Source organism: Emydura macquarii, unplaced genomic scaffold (genome assembly GCF_026122565.2).
Source record: "Emydura macquarii macquarii isolate MOO-44397 ecotype Brisbane River unplaced genomic scaffold, CSIRO-AGI_Emac_v2 contig_3451, whole genome shotgun sequence".
NCBI classification, from domain to species: domain Eukaryota; kingdom Metazoa; phylum Chordata; order Testudines; family Chelidae; genus Emydura; species Emydura macquarii.
Genome location: NW_027133588.1, coordinates 605,855 through 624,219, shown reverse-complemented (window position 1 = coordinate 624,219; position 18,365 = coordinate 605,855). Strand labels below are relative to the sequence as shown.

Genomic DNA, 18,365 nt, shown 5'->3' with positions numbered 1-18,365 from the left:
ACTGGCGTCTATAGTGTAAATAAAGCAAGTCCCACTCAGGAAATACCTGGACTCAGTGTTATTGTCTCCACCAGTGGAAAACCAATCGGCAAGATCTCAGCATTTGCTACCACTTGGCAGTGAGGTGACAATAACAACATGGCCTGATGGTGACATGGATTGATGTGAATGGCGTGCTTGCTGGATCATAAGCGCACCATGCACCCCTCTGGCTGCACCATCTATAACTATTAAATAATAATGCACAATGATGTTATGGGATTTACCCCGCAAAGGAGACCAGCTTAGTCGCTAGTGCTCCCTGGCAAATATGTCCCAACAGTGAAGCCCAGAGGGGGATAAAAAGGGTGTGGGGGGAAAGAACTGGCCCTTTTTTTTGTCCCCAGCCCCTGTGCCGCATGTCACCCTGTGTGCAATACAGCCAATGTTGATTGCTGTTTCTAGTATATCGGGGCCATCAGTGCCTTTACCACCTCAGCACTTTCTCTTACTTTGACCTGCGGTCACTGATTTTTGATCCTGGATTAATTTTGGCTTTCCACCTGAGTTCTCCTCTGGCAGATACATCACTGCACCCGCCTCAGCACCCCACTGACTGAGGTTCGTGACAGGCTCCCTTCACCCTACATCGCGTCCATCTGGCAAAGGCTTTGCTGGCCTCTGGCTGGCAGACGCTGCCCTTGCGTTGGAATGCAAAAATGCCCTGAAGCTCCTCATTCATTTAGCGCCAGGGCTGTGCACAGCCCTGTCACTTTGCTGCCATGCGTGGGATCTTCACCCAGCCCTTAGCTGCCCGCTGAGCGCAGCCCACTGCCCAGCCGGGCTCACCCTGAACGTAGGTGCATGTTGTGCAAGACAGAGACTGGGGCTTTGACCAGGAGATTTACAGTAACGGAGACTGATTAAAAAGCCAGGGATCCTCTCCCTGCAATTCAGTAAACTAGTGTCACAAGGGGAAATAAGCTCGCACCCAACAGCAAGTGCAGGGCTGTTTTACTCCTGAGCAAGACAGGGGCGTACGCGGCAGACACATACTGTAGTGGGGGGGCGTGTAGCCACTGCCCCGGCATGCACACTGTGCTAGACGGCAGACATCACCCCTCCCTAGCAGCCCACGCGCACTAACACCATTGACCACCGCGTATTGTGCACCCCTTTATGTTCTGCTTGCATGCCATGGCCTTAGGTCAGCACCCGCTCTGCCTTTGATCACAATACTCACACTTCCCCTCTTCACAGACCTGTGCCGAGACCGCCAGACTAACCCTCACAGCACCCCAGGGTGGGCGTTAGGGTAGCGTTCTCCTCCCTCATTCAGAGGGGGAGAAACTGAGGCATGGTGAGGCAAAAGCCCCACTCCTCAAAGGGATTTCAGGTGCCTCACTGCCACTGAAATCAGTAGAAGTCAGGAGCCTAAATCCCTTTGAGGAGCTGGGTCTAAATGACTTGGCCAAGGCCATCCGGTGAGTCAGTGACAGAGCTGGGCTCAGAACTCAGGGAGCTACTTCGCCCACACCCAGTGCTCCAGCGCCCACGCCCGTTACTGCTGCTGCGGCAGAGCTTGGGCGGGATAGGTGTGAGCGTGCGTGCAGGAAAGCAAGGTGCATGTGCTCGGGGGGAGGGGCAGGAGGGGGCCCCCTGGGAGAGCACATGAGCCAGGAGATGGGAAAGCTGGTTTGAACAGCCAGCTGGGGATTGCCCTTGGGCAGGATTCCCAGCCTTAGCTCCCCTAGGGGACGACCTAGGGAACAATCTTCGGTGTGGGGGAGGAGCGGGTGATTGCTGGAACAAACTGGAGTAGCTCGGAGACTGTAGTTTGCAGCCATTCAGCTTCTGGCTGCCCCCAGTGCTGGGCAGGTGGGAAGATGGTGGTGGTGGCCAGTGTCTCTGCCCAGAAGGGCTGAGCACTGCTCCAGTGTTTTCCCGGGCCCATGGAGATAAGGATGGGGTGTGCACACAGGGGGAAAAGCCTGGCCTAGCAGTGGCTATGGGGAGCTGGGGTGTGTGTCAGGGGGTGTATTTGGTGAGAACGTGGGGCTTTGTATGTGGCAGGTGGGAACAGGATCTCCCCTCCCTCAAAAAGCAACATGCAAAAGACCCCCTCATTTGCTGTAACAACAGGGCAGGGGGGCACAGAGCTGAAGTCACGCCTGCAGGCTGGGCCCAGCATTCATTTGGTTCTCCCGGAGAAGGCCTGATCAGACAGAGACTGGAGCTACTCCGGCAGAGCCCATGTGCAGGGAAGATGGATAAAAGAGCACAGGCCAGCATGCCAGGGGAAGGGAAGGACAGACACAGACAACTGGGAAACCCTGACCAAGGGGGTCCTGTGAGGAGAGTGTGTAAAGGTGCGGGGCTGCTGCTCAGGGTTGGAGGAGGGCTTAAAACCCTGTAACTAACCCACAGAGGGGTGCACAGGGGTCTGCACTCATGGAATGGGGATGGGGGGGCACAGCTCGCAGGCGCACAGACCCACACGCCCCAGCTGCAGCCAGCTCTGAGAGGACAGGAAAGTGCTCCCCACCCTTCGGTTAGGAGCCCTTGGCATCCCCAGTGCCTTTGGGCTGGCCAGCTGCCAGAGTTCAAGCTCTGTCTTGGGAGGAAGCGATGCGGCCCCGGCCCTTTGCGGTCTTGCTCCAGCCAGAAGCGGCTGGGGGGCTAAAACACACGGATGCTCGGATGGGAGACAAGAGGGGCGCACAGCCTGCCCTGCAAGGAGCCCATGGACGCGTAAGAGAAAGGGGATTATTTTGGTCTCATAAGCAGCAGACGGCCTTTCCCCCAGCACGGCTCCACAGAGCCACCCAGTGGTTGCACACACATTCCTCCCTTACGTCCTCTCTGCCCTGCATGTACTTCCAAGCGGTGTGTGTGATCACACAGCCGTGGACTGGCCCAGCTGCCAGCAGGCATCCCTGGAGGTTTCTCCTGCATTTCTACAGGGATGTTTCTTCTGTTCTGTCCCGTCGACTCCCCCACCCCACCGTCGCTAGAACCTTGCCCCTGGCTCAAGCTGAGGGGTGGCTTTTGAAAGGACTGCAGGCTCCAGCTTCCCCAAAATGGGGCAAGGGAACGCCTGGGACTTGCAGCCGCAAGCGCGCGGCTGCCCGTAGTGCAGGACCAGACCTCAGGCGGAGGCGGCAGCATTGACAGGGGTAGGCACGTGCTCGCTGTGACCACAGGCAACTCAGCCAGCACTGGAGCAATCAGGCTGGACCGCTCCAGCAGCCCCCCATTGCCCCGCCACTGACGGACAAGCTGGGAGCAGAGCCAGAGTGCTTCTGAAACTCACAACAGATGAAGAGGCAAATGTCAGCTCAGAAACGTGCCACCTTCTATCTTCACCTGCTGCCTGGTCTCCTATGGGGATTGGAAGCGCTTCGGGGCAGGGACCATCTCTGCGGTTGTGCAGCGCCTAGCACCATGGAGTCCTGGGTCATGATGGGGGCTCTGAGGTGCTACCACAATACAAACAAATACTCCCACACATTCAAGAACGGAAATGTACCTAGCGCGGGCACTGTTTGAGGGTGGACAGGGGTGACCCCACCCAGGGCGTTTTAAGGAAGAAAACTTTAAAAAAAGAATAGTTTTGTCACAGCTGTGATCCAGCATCTTAACACCTGGGCTAGAATTGTTCCTACCTTGTATTCCTCTGGCCCAAACTGATCTGCACCCTATTATCCCACCCAAGGAGGGATCCACCCCAGCTTAGAGATGACCCTCTCCATGGGTCCAGGGGGAACAAGGGCACCCCGCTTGATTTCTAAGCAAGGTACAAGCAAACAAGGCCATGTATCCGCTCTGAGCTGATTCCAGGCACCCACCTGGCACTGTGGGAGGCCCCCTGGTATTGTCTCCCACCAGCATGGTCCATACGGGCGTCTGTGCCGGTCTGTTCAACATATGGATTCTGCAGCCGAGTCCTTAATTCTGCCTCCACACCAGCCATGCTTCCTCTCAGCCCAGCATGCATCCTGGGGGCACAGCTGACCCACATCTCTTCCATGAACTCCTGATGCTCTTCTGCACCTCTCCTGCAGCTTTTAACTGAAGCCAACACAGCCACAAAAAACCCATTGCCTCAGCCCAGATTTCCCAGCCCATCAGTGAATCTACATGGGACGACCCAAGGACCTCACCCCCAGGTCTCTCAGAACCTAGCTAGGGCCAGAGGCTTGCTTTAACCTTTGCATGTCCTCTTGTTATCAGCTGAGCCTGAAGCAAGAGGAAAATGAGGGGGGTAGGGAGAAGATCACAGAGCAGAGGCTGTTGGGAAAGTGCATAGGAGAAAGGGATGGGGCTGGGTCAGTGTTTCAGGACTGGGGTATGGTGCTAGTCACCTACTTGAATCAGGCCTCTACCCCTTGAGCTACAGAAGAAATTCCCTAGCTAGCACTAGTAGTAGGTCTCTTATCGTCTGTGTTGATCAGCCACGAGAGAGCACCAGGACTCACCACAAACCAGACCATCACAGTAGGTTCCTCCAGGTTGAATTTGCAACACAGCTGAGGCAGTGGAAGGGTGTTTTCCCGCCTGGCGAGTGTGTGTCTTATGTATAAAGGACAGCAGCTGACAGGCAGGTGAGCGGTGTCCCTTTTATGAGAACTAATGTACTCTGTATTGAATGCACAAGTCAAGTGAAAGCTGCAAGGAGACAAGCTTAAAAAAACGACACAGATGCAGGAGAGCCTGACATAAGGCAGTAGCAAAAATACAGGCTACAGAGTCGGGTCAGCTTTCTCCATCCTCATTCAGCTCCAGCAGCTAGGAGCTTGCTGCCAGCAATCAGAAAGCAGCGTAAGTTCTGGTCAGGAATTTTCCAACTCAACATTTTTCCACCAGAAAATGCCAATTTATACAAAACATTTGGGAGAAAGCCGTGATGATGCCAAATCTCCCCCTTTAGACTTTTTTTTTTTTTTTTTTTGGGGGGGGGGGGTGTCCAATTGGCTGTCCAATTTTGACATTTTCAGAACAGGACACTTGGATTTTTTGGTTTCAAAAGTTGAGTTCACCATTTATTAAAAAAAAAAAAAGGGGGGGGGGGGGTGTTTAAATTTTTTTTTTAAAGTTTTAAAAATTGAAACAAAACATTTTGGTTGTCCTGATCAGTTTGCAACACTTTTTAAGCTGGACTTTTCACCCCAGTTCAGAATGGGAACAAATTTCAAAATCTTGAAAACTGATGGGACAAGAAAACCTTCTCCCAACCCACCGTAGTCACCGTTAGTCATTGTACCACTGCCCCATGGAAGCAGGGAAACTGCAAGCTGAGACTCTGCCTGCACTGGGCCAGGGAGATGCACCCAGGTAATTCCTGCAGAGACGGGGGAAAGGATTGTGCACAAACTGGAGAGCTGAACCTGTCTTTAAAGGGCGAACCCGTCTTACACATGGGACTCTGGCCCAAAGCCAGATCTGATATAGTGGGGTTCAAACTCCCACAAGAATCTCTGCCCCGATTTCACTGCAGACACGAAAAGTTGGCAGAACAAGCTGGTCATAAAATGGAGGTAAATGGCAACGCTGCTCTGATCTGTCCGGTACCTGGTGTCAGCAACAAGTGCAGCTGCACTGGAAACCGCCACATTTGTGTTACTCCAAGCAGCTAATTCCCTTGGCTCTCCGTGCAGCTAGCCCACGGTCAGCCTTCCTGCAGTTGCATCTTGTGCTCCCGTGCTTCAAGCAACGGGTCAATTTCTACTACAGACAAGGCTTGAGGCTCTCATGAAGAGCCAGCATGGCTCAGTGGCTAGCGCACTGGACTAGAGACCCCAAGAGATGAGACTTCTGTTCCCAGCTCTGCCACGGCCCTGCTGGCCCACCTGGGGCACCGTGTGGAGCAGCCATGGTTGTTGTGCAAGGATGGGGCTGGAGTCATCTTCCCTTGTGAAAACACACGCCTTTAATGCAAAGAACAGAGGCGTGTGTCTGTTGGCCCAGCTCTGAAACAGGATTAATGACACTCAGGTCCTTGGTGAGGTACTCGGAGATCTAGGGCTGAGAGCAAGGTATTAATATTCATTCCCATCACCCTTGGACTGGCCTACATCTGGATTAATTCCAGTGAAGTCAGCAGATACCCTGGCAGGAGAGAGACCAGACTCAGCTCCTGGGGTCACAGAAGGGACGAGCGTGGCAGGAAAGCAACTGATAAGGTGTAAAAATAAAAGCAAGCAACGCTTCCCCCCACTCCCCTTCTTAATCTTACACTCAATACACCAGCAGGATGGACGTGCCACGGGCAGTCACCACCACCCAGATGTGCAAGACAAGGCTAGAGAAACTTCCAATCCTGTATACATCAGAAGGGAAGCTGGTCTGGCCTTCTCCACAAAGCTCAAGACAGAGCCTTGGAGCTGATGGTAGGTCAGGGTGTTGAGGCTGCCCATCTGGAAGACAGGGAGAAAACCACTGTAGTAAGAAGTGAGAGCTTAAGGCCTGTAAAACAGGCTAAGGCCTAAATGGAAAAAGCCGAGTGAACAGAAGTATAAGGGGTCACTCAAGTTAATTGAGACTGGTATAGGAAAGTGCTGATTCTGCAAGGTTGTAAGACTGCCAAAATATTACTAAAATATGTAGTGGGTATAAGAGGTACCAAGATACTAACTCTCTGAAATGACACTTTGATGGGTAGAAATGATACATGGAGTGGCGGTGCCCAAATCAGCCAATCAACGGAAAAAGGTGGTATTAAACTACGTCAGGAGGGTGGCAACTACCTACGTGAAAGTGGGCAGACCGAAAGTGTATGTAACAGTGTATAAAAGAGGGTGTCAGAGGGAATACCGGTGTCCGGTCTAGGGGATAACGGAAAATCCCGCCGTTGGGCCGAGACCATTGTAACGCCGCCAATATGAAACTGACCCAGAGATACTCTGTAAGTCATTTCTCATTGTGCCACATGCAATAAACCTGGCCTGGGTGCCTTCGTTGCTCAGCTAATCTGTGGTCGTGTTGACTCATTCGATCGTGAGAGCCGTCTCAGTTTCCTGATCAGAACTGGGACAGCATCTACACAGGGACACACGCACGCAGCCTACACTGATAAACACTGATGACCAAGACACCGAGTACCACAACCACCACCCAGATAGCTAAAGAAAACGATACATCACAGAAGGATTGAGCCAGAGTCCCTCCCCCTGAACAGGTGGGCTTCTTCCTACAGCATGAATCCTTGAGCTCTGCGCCCTCTGCTCGCAGGTGACCCGAGCGATGGTCTGAACCAGTCATTGCCATCATTTCCCAGCGAGTTTGATCATTGCCCGGTTCAGAGGGAGTCCTTCGCCGCCTCCGTGCCAGATTCCTTCAACACTCATTGAGCGGGGCCAGTTTCCACGCACCTGGACCGCCCCTCCTCTGAACGCATGGAGTATGTTACACCAGAGTGCTCCATGCCTCGCCGATTTGTTTCCAAATGCAACCCCTGGCGCGGATGGAGATCTAACCTGCCGCACCCAGTCAGCCCTGGCTATCTACGATGCCACCTCACCCTTCGCACACCCCCACCCGGACCCAGCAGAGGCATTTCCATTCCTAGTCAGGAGGTCTGAGCTTTCAGAAGCTGGGAACGAGGCGCTGGAGGGACTATTGACTGGCATTTTGCTCCCCGTGCAGGATTGTTTGGGTCCGAGTTTGATGACTGTCCAGGCATGGTATAACACCCAGCTGTTCATGCAGGATTTTGCTTAAGAAAAGAGTGGCCTTGTGGTCAAAGTCCTGGATTGGAACTCTAAAGCACTGGGCTCAAGTCAGATTCCCTGAGCCACCAAGGGCAAGTAAATCTCGCTGGGCCTCCACGCCCCGTCTGTAACACGGGGAGACACCACTCCTCTCTTTCGCAAAGCACCGAGATCTGCAGATGAAAGCGGCTATACGAGAGGTAGTTTTAGTATACACGGGTGTTCGTTACAAGAACGGATTGGACAAGCCATGCAGAAGCCAGTTGGGTCCCCGGGGGGGACTCCAGCTTTGGTGGCAGATGTGGGACGCATCCCATTCACGACTCATGGTAAACTTCTAGCTGTGCAGAGCCCTTCTCCCTTGGCCTGGCCTCTGACAGGGATCCCCTAGCAGGGATGCAGAGAAAGACACCGGGGGAAACGCGGAGTTGTGTCCCCGTATGGAATGGTTTTATTACAGTTTAATCTCACAGTTGGCAGCATTACATGAGAATAAAGCACTGGACAGGACTGGAAAAGGCCTCTGGAGATGACATGCAAACACTGCAACAATTTAAAGCGAAACAATTCAACATTCATCCTTGGTTTCTCAGTTATTTCACCCGGTCAGTTAGCAGATTCAGGATTTTTCCTCCTTTTTGTGTGGGTCGATTTGCTTCTCTTTCTTTCTTTAAACCTTTTTTTTTTCCTTTTTTTTTTTTTTAATTACATTAAAAAATAAGAGATTCGTACTTCAGTAAAACCCAGCGCTTGGGCTGCTTCCATTTGAAATAATAATAATAAAAAAAAAAAACCCCAACCCCAAAACCATAGAAAACAACTGAATCGGAAGTTTTTAAGCAATCACAGGAATCGTGTGAGGAGTGGGAAATACCCCCAGCAAGAGGGCTCCCTCGTTTATCCTCCCCCCCACCTCCCCTCCGCATGCCGCGTCAGCCGCCCCCGCCCCGTCCCCTGCTGTTGCAATCCTGGGAGCTGGAGAAGAGGAGACGTGATCACAGGGAGAAATCGAGGGTGGTCATGAGGAAGGAGAAACTCTGTGGGGAAGGATGGGCGGTCGGGGGCAGGGAGGCAGAGGGAGCGTGGGGGGGGTAACAACATGCTGCTAAAATATTAGGGTTCTCCCTTCCGGGTTTGGTTTCTATCGGGACAAGGCGGTTGGGGGCAGCCTTGATCATTCCATCGCACTCGTGCATCTCCAGCCGGCCCAGCTTAAAGGCTCTGGGGAGGCAGGGGAGGGGGAGGCAGACCCGGGGCAGGGATATGCACCAGTCCAGTATGTCTCTCTTGCCTAGTTCCATGGGTGGAGCATCTGAGCAAGTCCGGCTCTCGGTCCAGCCGCTCACTCACTCAGTCCTTCTCCTGTGCCCCCACCTGACCCCTGCCCACCCCGCCACGTGCGCAGGAGCGAAGGGGGGCGGCAGGTGTGTCTGGAGGGAGCCCCGCCCCCTCGGCCCCCCCCTCCCCGGCTCACAGGTAGAGCTCGTTGCCTTTGATATGCTCTAGCTGTTCCCGTAGTTGGTGGAAGGAAGGCCGGGTGCTGGGGTCCAGGTTCCAGCAGTTTTTCATCACCTCGTAGACGACCTGGGGGCAGCCGTCGGGGGCGTCCATCTTGTACCCCTTCTCCACGCGGGGCACAACGTCCTTCAGAGGCTGCAAGGGAAAGTGAGGCTGGCAAGACGGCGCCTTAAGCCCCTGGTCCCCGGAGGCACCGTGGGTCGTGCTGCGGGAGCACCCAGGGGGCCCCGTCTGTCAGGATCCCTAGTGCTTTACCGGCTCTCCTCCCCAGCACATCTAGAGAAAGCGTCTCGCCTTCCCCTTTGAGAGCCCTCCTGGCTTAGCCCCAACATATTCTTAGTCGTCCTCCTCTGCCTTTGCCGGGCTGCCATTTCCAGCCCATCCGGCTACTCCTTCCTCGGGCTCCCAGGGAGATGAATTCTCCCCGCTCCCATCTCCGCCAGAGCTCCGGAGGGACCTATGTTTGAGGGGGGGCAGGTTATGGCCCATTTTCTTGGGGGAGGGGGTGTTCGTAGGCCTTCCAATGCAGAAGCGGGTGCTGGCAGAGAAGGACCCTGCACTTGGAGCTCAGAGCGAGCACGTCTGGCAACGCCTAGGAAAAACTCCCTGCAGCTGAGTGTCAAAGCAACACCTCCTCCTTCTCCAGGCTCACTTCTGCTCTGGCGCGGATGCTCCGCGGCCGTCCGGTAGCAGCCAGGGAGCTGGCGATCTACACCCAGTCAAGCTAGTCTTTAGGAAACCATGCTTGTGTTATCAATACCCTGGCCGCGCTCTCCCCAGTCCCTATTATATTTGCACTACAGTAGTACACAGCCATCCCCAGTCAGGGATCGGGGCCGCAGCGTGCCAGGCGCTGTGCAAACGCCCAGGGAGAGACCATCCCTGCCTCGAAGAATTTACAAGCAACATAGACGAGACTGAAAAGGGGCTGGAGAAACCGAGGCACCAAGCTGGAACTGACTTGTCCAAGGTCACCCAGAAGACCAGCTGCAAACCGGGCACGGGGCAGAGCAAAGGGCGTGCGGACGAGCAGTGGCCCAGGGAGCAGAGGCAGCTGGTGTCACTGGTAGCGGGAGGGTGGGGCCTCAGTAAGGGGCAAGAGCTGAGCAGCAGGGAGGGGCGGAGCTGGGCAGGCTCCAAGGGGTCTGAAGCTGGGACTCGGAGGGGACGCTGGGCCAGGAGGGCCATCTCAGAAGCATGGGGGCGGTGTGCACGGGGCAGGTCGCAGTCCTCGAGGAGGGGCTGAGGGAAGGTTCCCATGGTGAGAACAGAGCTGAAGCAATGGGCAGGGCCTGGGCCTGACTGGATGGGCGGGGCCTGAGAAAGGGAGGAGCCACAGACCTAACTGACAGGTACTCCTCCCAATCACCCAGGTCTCCGCCTTTCCCCGCCCCGACGAGCGGAGCTTCCACCCCGAAGTGGCTCTCCCCATCCTCCAGGGCTCCCTTTAGCCCCACCCAAGGAGGGGGCGGTCTCCAGCCCCCCCAAACTCTGCACAGCCCCTTACGGGGGGCGGAGGGGGGATGAGCCCCATGCCCCCTTCAGACCCCGTGCCCGGCTGCCTTCTGCACAGCGTGTTCAGTGGGCACTGCCAGAGGATGCTCCAGCAAGCAGCATGTGAAGAAGCCCAGAGCCCCCCACCCCTCGAGATCAGGCCTAGGGGCGAGGGTGGCTCAAGCAGTGGGGCAGGGGAGGGAGGGAGCTGGGAGCTGCCCCCAGGGGGCGTCACCCTCACTTACGATTCTCGGATAAGGCACTCGACCGAAGGAGTAGATTTCCCAGAGGAGGATCCCGAAACTCCACACATCCGACTTGGTGGAGAATTTCTGCAGGGGAGAGAGCCCGCCGCAAAGGGGTCAGGGGGACGGGGCGCGGCTGGCCAGTGGGGGACAGCCCGGACCAGAGAACAAAACCGGGAAGGCGTCAAATCGGCCTTGGGATCCCCTGTTAATTCAGTGCTGGGCGTCCCACCGGCACACGCCGCAGGGAGCGCCCTCTGCTGGGAAGGGAGGAGAATCCTGGCTCCACCCAGCTACCCGCCTTCATTGCAGCCGGCTGCCGCGCTTCTGTCTCCCCATCCGAGCTCTCCAAGCAGCCCGGAGCCTCCCGCAGAAGCTGGAGCAGCTTCCCCAAATCCAGAGAGAAGCAGGATCAAGAGACTGAGTCCCCATCTCCCTCCCTGGTCAGCAGCTTCCATAACAAGGGAGGATTATTTCCTCCCGCAGCTCTTCCATGGAGCTCAGCCCCCCTCTACCCCCCTCAATGTGCTCTGAGCTGTGTAGGAGCAGGGCTGGCCTGCAGGGGAGGACACATCTCCCCTAGCCCGGCACACCCAAGACCGGGTCAGCCAATGGGCAAGGCAGGTCACTCGCCCTCCTGGTCACCTTGGAAGGCAGAATCTAGCTACTTATATACAGAGCCCATGACTGTGGGCCCTCCATCACTGGGGCAGCAGCTACAGGGCAGCACACAGCCCCCGCGCAGCCTGGGGAACCCCCTCCCCCCCGCTCACCTTTTCCCTAAGTGCTTCTGGTGCCGTCCATTTCACCGGCAGCTTCCCCGTGTCCTGAGTGGACGATGCCTCCTTCGTCAGCCCGAAGTCGCTGACCTTGGCAATGTTGTCCTCCGAGACCAGCACGTTCCTCGCCGCCAGGTCCCGGTGGACGAAGTTGTTGGCTTCCAGGTAGTCCATGGCTTCACAGACGTCTCTGAGGGGAGAGCGGGCGGCAGGCTTAGGAAGCCAGCGGGGCTCAGGGCGCAGAGGCGGCCCGTCAGAGGCCCGGGCTGGCTGGCTATTCAGCCCCAGCACGCTTACAGAGTCAGGGGGTCCGACACATGCTGCCCCCTTGCTGGTGCGGTGGGAAGGAACCCCACAGCTCATGCAGTCCACAGTGTCTCTGCTGGCCAGGAAAACAGCTCCTAACAATTACACAGTGGTGGTCTGGCGCCTTTTAAGAACTGGCCTCAGACCCTCCCACTCATTTTGACTGACCAGACATCAGAGGCTAACAACTGAGTCACTGGCTGGATTTGAACCCGTGACCTGGGGGGAATATACTCCCTTGATCCATTGGCAGTACTCCGGTGACAAGGTCCCCCGGCTCGCTATGAACCCCATCGCTCCACCCTTGGGTCTGCCAGGGCGTTGCTTGTCAGCCTTGGGAACACACCAGGCTGCTTGTGAAATACAAAGCCGGCCGGTCCCAGCGGGAGGAACTAGCAAGGAGCATCGAGCTGCGGGCAGGCCTGCAATGTCACCAGCTATCCTGATGTTGGAGGAGACGGGGCAGAATCCGGGCCCTCTCCCAGGGCTGTACCGACTCTGCAGGGTCAGGAGCAGCGTACAGCAGGACAGAGGGACGGCAGCCCCTCAGGACGGCAGATCAGACTCCAGGCCTGGCCAGGGGGCGGGTCTGCTGGGCAAGGAAGTGCTGTTCACGCACAGGAGTTAGCCAGGATTCCTGGGCCAGGATTCCCAGCTCTGCGACTGGGCTCACCGTTGCCTGAGCTGCCCCCTCTGTAAAGGGGAATGGCCCCCACAGGCAGGGGGTGGGAGGCTACACTCAGGAGGCCCACAGAGCGCTTTGAGATCCTCGCCCCAGGAAGCGCGAGGAGACGCACAAAGTGTTACCGTCGCTGGACCAGGGGCCCGGACGCTGAGAGGGTCGCAGGTAAATGCCCACGGCTACCTCACCACATGTCCTGGAGCCCGGGTCAGGGGAGCCCAGCGTCATACTCACAAGCAGAACTTCAGCAGGCAGTCTCCACCCAGCACAGACCTCCCTCGGGATCGCAGGTAATCGACTAGGCTTCCCTGGTGAGAGAGCGGGGAAGGAGGATCAGAGCCAGCCTGCGAACCCCTGACACTCCCTCTACGGCCACCAGTCTCCCTGGCACCCTCCCCAAGCGGAGCCGAGTCAGGTTGGATGAGGAGGAGGAGGAGGACGGGAGCCGACTCAGTGGTGCTGGGGGGGGAGAAGGGAGGGAGTCAGCTTTCTTCTCTCAGTCAGCAATGAGCCAACTCTTCCCCTGGGGGGGGCAGGGGGGTGCTGCCTTACTGCAGGTGCCGCGTCAAACAGGCATCAGCCCACAGCGCTGGTCACAAGCCTGGGAGGGTGGGATTTCACACCCCAGCCTCCTAGCTGAGCGCCCACTGGGATGAAGGCTTCCTGCTGCCTGGCCACGCCCGTGGAGGGGCGATTGCTGCCAATGCTCTGGGGGTTCAACCTTCCCATTGCAGGAGGGGCTGCCCGCCTTGTTCACAGGACCCGTAAGGCCCCAGGCGCTGCCCGGGATCTGCCAAGGGTCCCTGAAGCACCTTTCCCGGCGCAGGACGGAGACCGGACCTTCCGGGGCTTCCAGTGACCCACGGAAGCCGGGGACCGTCTCAGCACAGGGCGATATCCCGGCTGCCGTAGGGAGCAACCGGGAGGGGGTCCTGCAGACGAGGGCACCTGCCAGGATCGAATGAAACTGACCCGGGGAAGGGGCAGTTAAAGGGCAGGTGGATTCCAAGCCTGGACTATTTTCCATGGGTGACTCTGCTTCCTGCGGGCACTGACAAACTTAGGGGGGCTGGTTGGGAGGTGGAGCAGGGGCAGCTGAGATCCGCTGGGTGGGCGGGGGGGCTCTCCTGCTCTCACCAGCAGGGAAGGGGGCTGTTGTATTTAGCATGGCGCCTCTATGGTCCCTGCTCCAGGCCTCAGAAAGGCTCCCCCGGCGCACGGCCTCACCTTTGCCATGTATTCGGTGACTATGTAGAGGCCGCTCTTCTCCTCCACGATCACCCCCAGCAGCTGCACCAAGTTGCTGTGTCGGAGTTGCCTGCAAAGCCGTGGAGCCAGAGCTCAGAGCCGGGCAGATCTGTGCCTGTCCCCAGCGCGCAGCGAACAGGGACGTCGCTGCCAACACAGAGCGGGTGCCAGGCAGCTCCCCGCTACTATGAACCACCCACCCAAACCCCAGATCAGACAAGAGGCTTCTCCTTCCTCCAAGATCCTCCCCGCCCCACGGCCCCAGGCCTGCTGTCCACACCCCCCACCACTGCTCTGAGCCCCCAGTCTCCCCAGCCCCGCTTCCATCTCCCATCACCACCGGTGAGGTGTGCCCGGCTCTCCGATCTGCCTGTCCCCACATGTGCCCGGCTCTCCTATCCAGAGGGCACTTTCTCTCTCTCTTCTGGACGCACATGATTTCCCAACCCACCCGCCCACTCACGTCATCACTGAGGCCTCCGCCAAAAAGGCTTGCGCGGTGGCGTCGTGTTTAATGCACTTCACGGCCACCTTGTTTCCCCGGTAATCGCCCAGCATCACGTCTGAAAGGAGGAGACACGGACTGAAGGCGCCCAAAGAGCATCAGCCCCCCCACAAGGGGAACCCCCCGGGATGCCTCCCCCTCCCCGCCCAGGTCTTGCTAATTCACTCGCTACCTGGACAGAGGCAATGGGAGGCGGGGGGAGAATCGGACTGGGATTAAGGGGCAGATTTAGGAGACCTGGGTTCTAATCCCGGCTACGTGATCTCAGGCAAGTCACAGCCCCCCTCTCAGCCTCAATATCCTCCTCCCCCACCCCAAAACCATGGGGATAAAACCAGCCTAGGATCTCAGGATGGCGTGGGATGCAAGAGCGAAGGCAGCCTGCTGTGCTGGTGGATCAAGACACTGAACTCATCACAGGCCCGAAGAGCTTGGAGATCCTCAGCTGTCCTCCTGCTGCCCCCCCAAAAATATTGTCCCCCTCAGGATGGGGGGGCCACTGGGGAAGGAGCCAGAGGGAGTCCTGGGTTAGATCACCAGGAGACTGGATCGCTCCTCTCGGGAATGGGGGGGGGAAATCAGCACGCTCTGCCCCAGCAGCTCCTCCCCAACAGCAGAGCACAAGAGCCGACCCCCAACTGACCTCCGAACTCCCCTTTGCCGATGGTCTGCAGAAGCTTCAGGTCCTTCATGTTGAGGGCCCAGCCACCTGGAAGGGGAAGGCGAGAGGTGAGCAGGCAAATGGAGCAGCCGCGAGGGACGGGTGGGGCAGAGGGCGAGGGGGCGGGCGGGGCTGAGGGCGAGGGGGCGGGCGGGGCTGAGGGGCTACTGCCGGGGAAAGCACTCACTTCTGGAGAACTCATCCTGAGCCGCCACCGTCCCCTCCATGAGTTTTGGTTTGATGAGGCGTGTGCAGAGCCCATCGGCGTCCGTGGTGTAATGCTGCCGGGAGGAGAAAGCCCGAGGTGAGGCCCCGACCCAGCCAGGCCTCTGCGGGGGCAAGCGGGACCCTCACTGAGGAGACCTGGGGTCTCTGCCACTGACTGGCTGCGTGATCCCAGTCCCCTTCACCTCGCCCGATGCACAGTTAACTTGAGGCCCAGTTCCTGCCATCCCCGTGCAAGGCTGAGGGGAGCTGATCCCCCCAGGGCAGGTCTGCAGTTCCAGGGGAGGGCCCGAATAGGGGGAAACCAAATGAACCAGTGAAATTTCCAATCCCCCCTCTTCTGTAAGGGGCGGGTTGGTCCAGGTAGACTGGTTTCCCCAAGGGAAACCATCTGGGTTTCTTCCCCCTAGGTCAGCGCAGCAGCGCCAGGCTGAAAGGGCTCAATGCGGGGGACCCTCCTTCAGCCCAGCTCTGGCACCACCGGCGAAGGAGAAATACCCCGGGGGGCATGGCAGAGAGCACCATGGGGCGAATGTCCGATTTGTCTCCTAGCTCGAAAATCCAGACTGACGCCCCCCTCCCCCGTTTTGGTCCTGACCCCCAACTCCGCCAGCGCCCCTCAGTTCTGATCTGCATTCCCTCCCCAGTCTCCCCCTGCAGCACCCCAGTATAGCTATTCCACCCCTTCCCCCAACAGTCGCGCCCATGACGCCTTGTTTCGGACCCGCGCTGCCCCTGCCTTTTTCAGCCTTGCTGGCCTGTGTCGAATGGGGGGTGGGGGGTTGTGGCCTGGCCAAGCACTTCCCAAAAGGCCAGGCATTTGCAGCATGCCCGGGTCATCAGGCTTCCGGAGCCCGGGGCAGGAGGAATTGGCAGAGGTGCGGGAGGCAAACATTTGGGGTCCCAGTGTTGATGGCATGGTGCAGTGGCACCGTCTCCCCACCAGGGGGTAGCACAAGGACAAGAACGGGACCAGCCGGCCTCAGAGCCAGGGCCTGCAGAGCAGCTTGTCTTGCAAGCTCCTGTCTGATCCCTGGAAACAAGGATGACACAGGCAAGGCAGACGAACCCCTGCTCCCCACGTGCAGTCCTGCCCCCCCCAGTGGCCAGGCGGAGACCAGCCCAGAGCCGCCTGCCTTCCTTTGACGCACCGGGCGTTTGCTTCAGCGAGAGGCAGGATCCCGGGCTTGGTGGAGCTGTGAGATCTGCTCTCAAGAGGAGACGGTCGCATCCTCCCCCCTGCGCCCCCAGGGCCATCTCTGCCCCAGGGAGTCCCACTGGGCGCTCGGACACAGATGCCGGCGGTGCCCAGAGCTAACCAGCTGATCACAGCGGGACGGGGCCCTACCAGCTCACAGCCCCTCACCCCCAGCACTGCGTTAGTGGTGGCCTGCGTGAGCCCCAGGACCTCTGGGCCTGCCATGCCCGCCCCCCAACCTAGAGGGCGTGGAGTTGTTCCTCGCTGGGAAAGATCAGTTTGCGTTTGCTGCTGAGGGCGCCAGGACCCCTGCCCACCTCCCAGCCTTGTCCGGGGCCTTCTCATGGCCCTGGGAGCCGGGCCTGAACCCTGCCCCGCTCGCGGGAGAGAATCCAATGCAAATATCCCCGGGATGACCCCAAGCGCTCGCGGACTCCCCACCTCCTGGAGCCAGCCCGGCGCCCCCTCCCGCCCCAGCACGCTCGGCTCCAAGGGAGGCACGAGACTTTCGGATTCTGTCACCCAGCCAGAGCACCTCTTCCTGCCCGTGCTGGCGGGGCGGCCCTGCGAGGCAGGAAGTGCTCAGCGGGGAGTTCGTCAGAATCATTATCAGGGCAGAGCCAGGCTGGGCCTGGCTAACCGCAGCCTGCGCCGAGCGCTGGAGGGGGGGTTGGGCAGGGGGGAGGAGGGGACTGGGTTCTTCGGCGGGGGAGGGAGGGGGAGGAGGGGGGAGGGGAGGATGCAGCTACTTCAGTGCAGTACCTCCAGGGCCGGCACAGCGGCAGCAGGAACCACCGCCCTCCTGATGCACAATCAGCAGGACACCCTGCATGGCAGCTCCCCTCTCTGGGAGTTCAGTCTCCACGGCCCCCTCCGCAGACTCCTGCCAATGCGGCGGAGGGGAGGGGGGTGAAGGGTGGGCATGTGACAGGTGGCCAGTGCAGGGGGGTGGGGGGGGCTGGGAAAAATAGTGCAGTGAGATCACTGCAGCTGGGGGGTGGGAATCTCGTAGCAAGATCATCACTGCAGCGGGGGTGAGGCAGAGCAGTTCGTGTGGAGAGCGTCAGAGTGAAAACAAAGGCGCGTGGGGATTTGGAAAGCAAATCTTTATGCAAACTCCATGTTGCTATGCGGGCGGCTTGGGGGGAGGAGGGGGGCGGGGTTTGAGATCAAGCCTGAGCAGGTGCTGGGAGTCCGGGGCCTGGAAACCTGGCCACGCCGGGCTTTTGGGGGAGCCCTTCCCCCCGAGCTCACCTCCACCAGCTGCATGAGGTTCTCGAAGTAGACCTCCTCGTCGATGCTGAGCTTGCTGGAGGAGTAGATGATGCGGTAATGCTCCACCTTCCCCTCGCAGCTCACGCACAGGGTGTAGTCACCCGGGTAGTTGGTGCTCTCGCGCACCAAGAAGAGGCCCGTCTCCGGCGGGTACAGCAGCCGCTCCGCCTGCTCCCGCGTGATCTTCCCATGGAACCATCTGGGGGAAGGATGGGGGGGGAGGAGAGCGCAGAGGGGTACAGTCACTGCCCCGGGGCTTGTGGGACAGAGCTGGGCAAGGGCTCGAACACAGCTCTGCCAGGGCACCTCAGCCCTGACCTGCACCCCCCTGGATGCGCCAGTCTCAATCAGAAGCCATTGTCCAAGGGGAAACTCTGCAGGGGACTTGGCCCGTGTGAGGTCATGGGGAGGCAGCGGGGCTGAAGGGGAAGGGAAATGCAGGAGGGTGGCAGCAGAGCTCTTAGATAACAGAAACGGCTTCCTGGGCGCTCAGGGAAAGGGCCCCGTTCCCATCCACTCTGGCCAGGTCCCACCCTCCTCG

At 58.4% G+C, this 18,365-nt stretch overlaps 1 protein-coding gene across 3 annotated transcripts in view; it reads right to left on the bottom strand.

Moving 5' to 3' along the window:
- Positions 1 to 7,947: 7,947 nt before the first annotated feature.
- The window catches only part of CSK (C-terminal Src kinase), a 58,279-nt gene continuing 47,861 nt past the window's right edge, over positions 7,948 to 18,365 (bottom strand). For all 3 annotated transcript variants that reach the window (XM_067534617.1, XM_067534618.1, XM_067534619.1), the window contains 9 exons: positions 17,804 to 18,023; positions 15,314 to 15,407; positions 15,109 to 15,174; positions 14,424 to 14,523; positions 13,940 to 14,030; positions 12,947 to 13,020; positions 11,719 to 11,914; positions 10,946 to 11,032; positions 7,948 to 9,341 (listed from right to left, as the gene is read on the bottom strand). In XM_067534617.1, the coding sequence (XP_067390718.1) occupies positions 9,159 to 9,341; positions 10,946 to 11,032; positions 11,719 to 11,914; positions 12,947 to 13,020; positions 13,940 to 14,030; positions 14,424 to 14,523; positions 15,109 to 15,174; positions 15,314 to 15,407; positions 17,804 to 18,023 (1,111 nt within the window). In that variant the 3' untranslated portion in view covers positions 7,948 to 9,158. The remainder of the gene's footprint in view (positions 9,342 to 10,945; positions 11,033 to 11,718; positions 11,915 to 12,946; positions 13,021 to 13,939; positions 14,031 to 14,423; positions 14,524 to 15,108; positions 15,175 to 15,313; positions 15,408 to 17,803; positions 18,024 to 18,365) is intronic.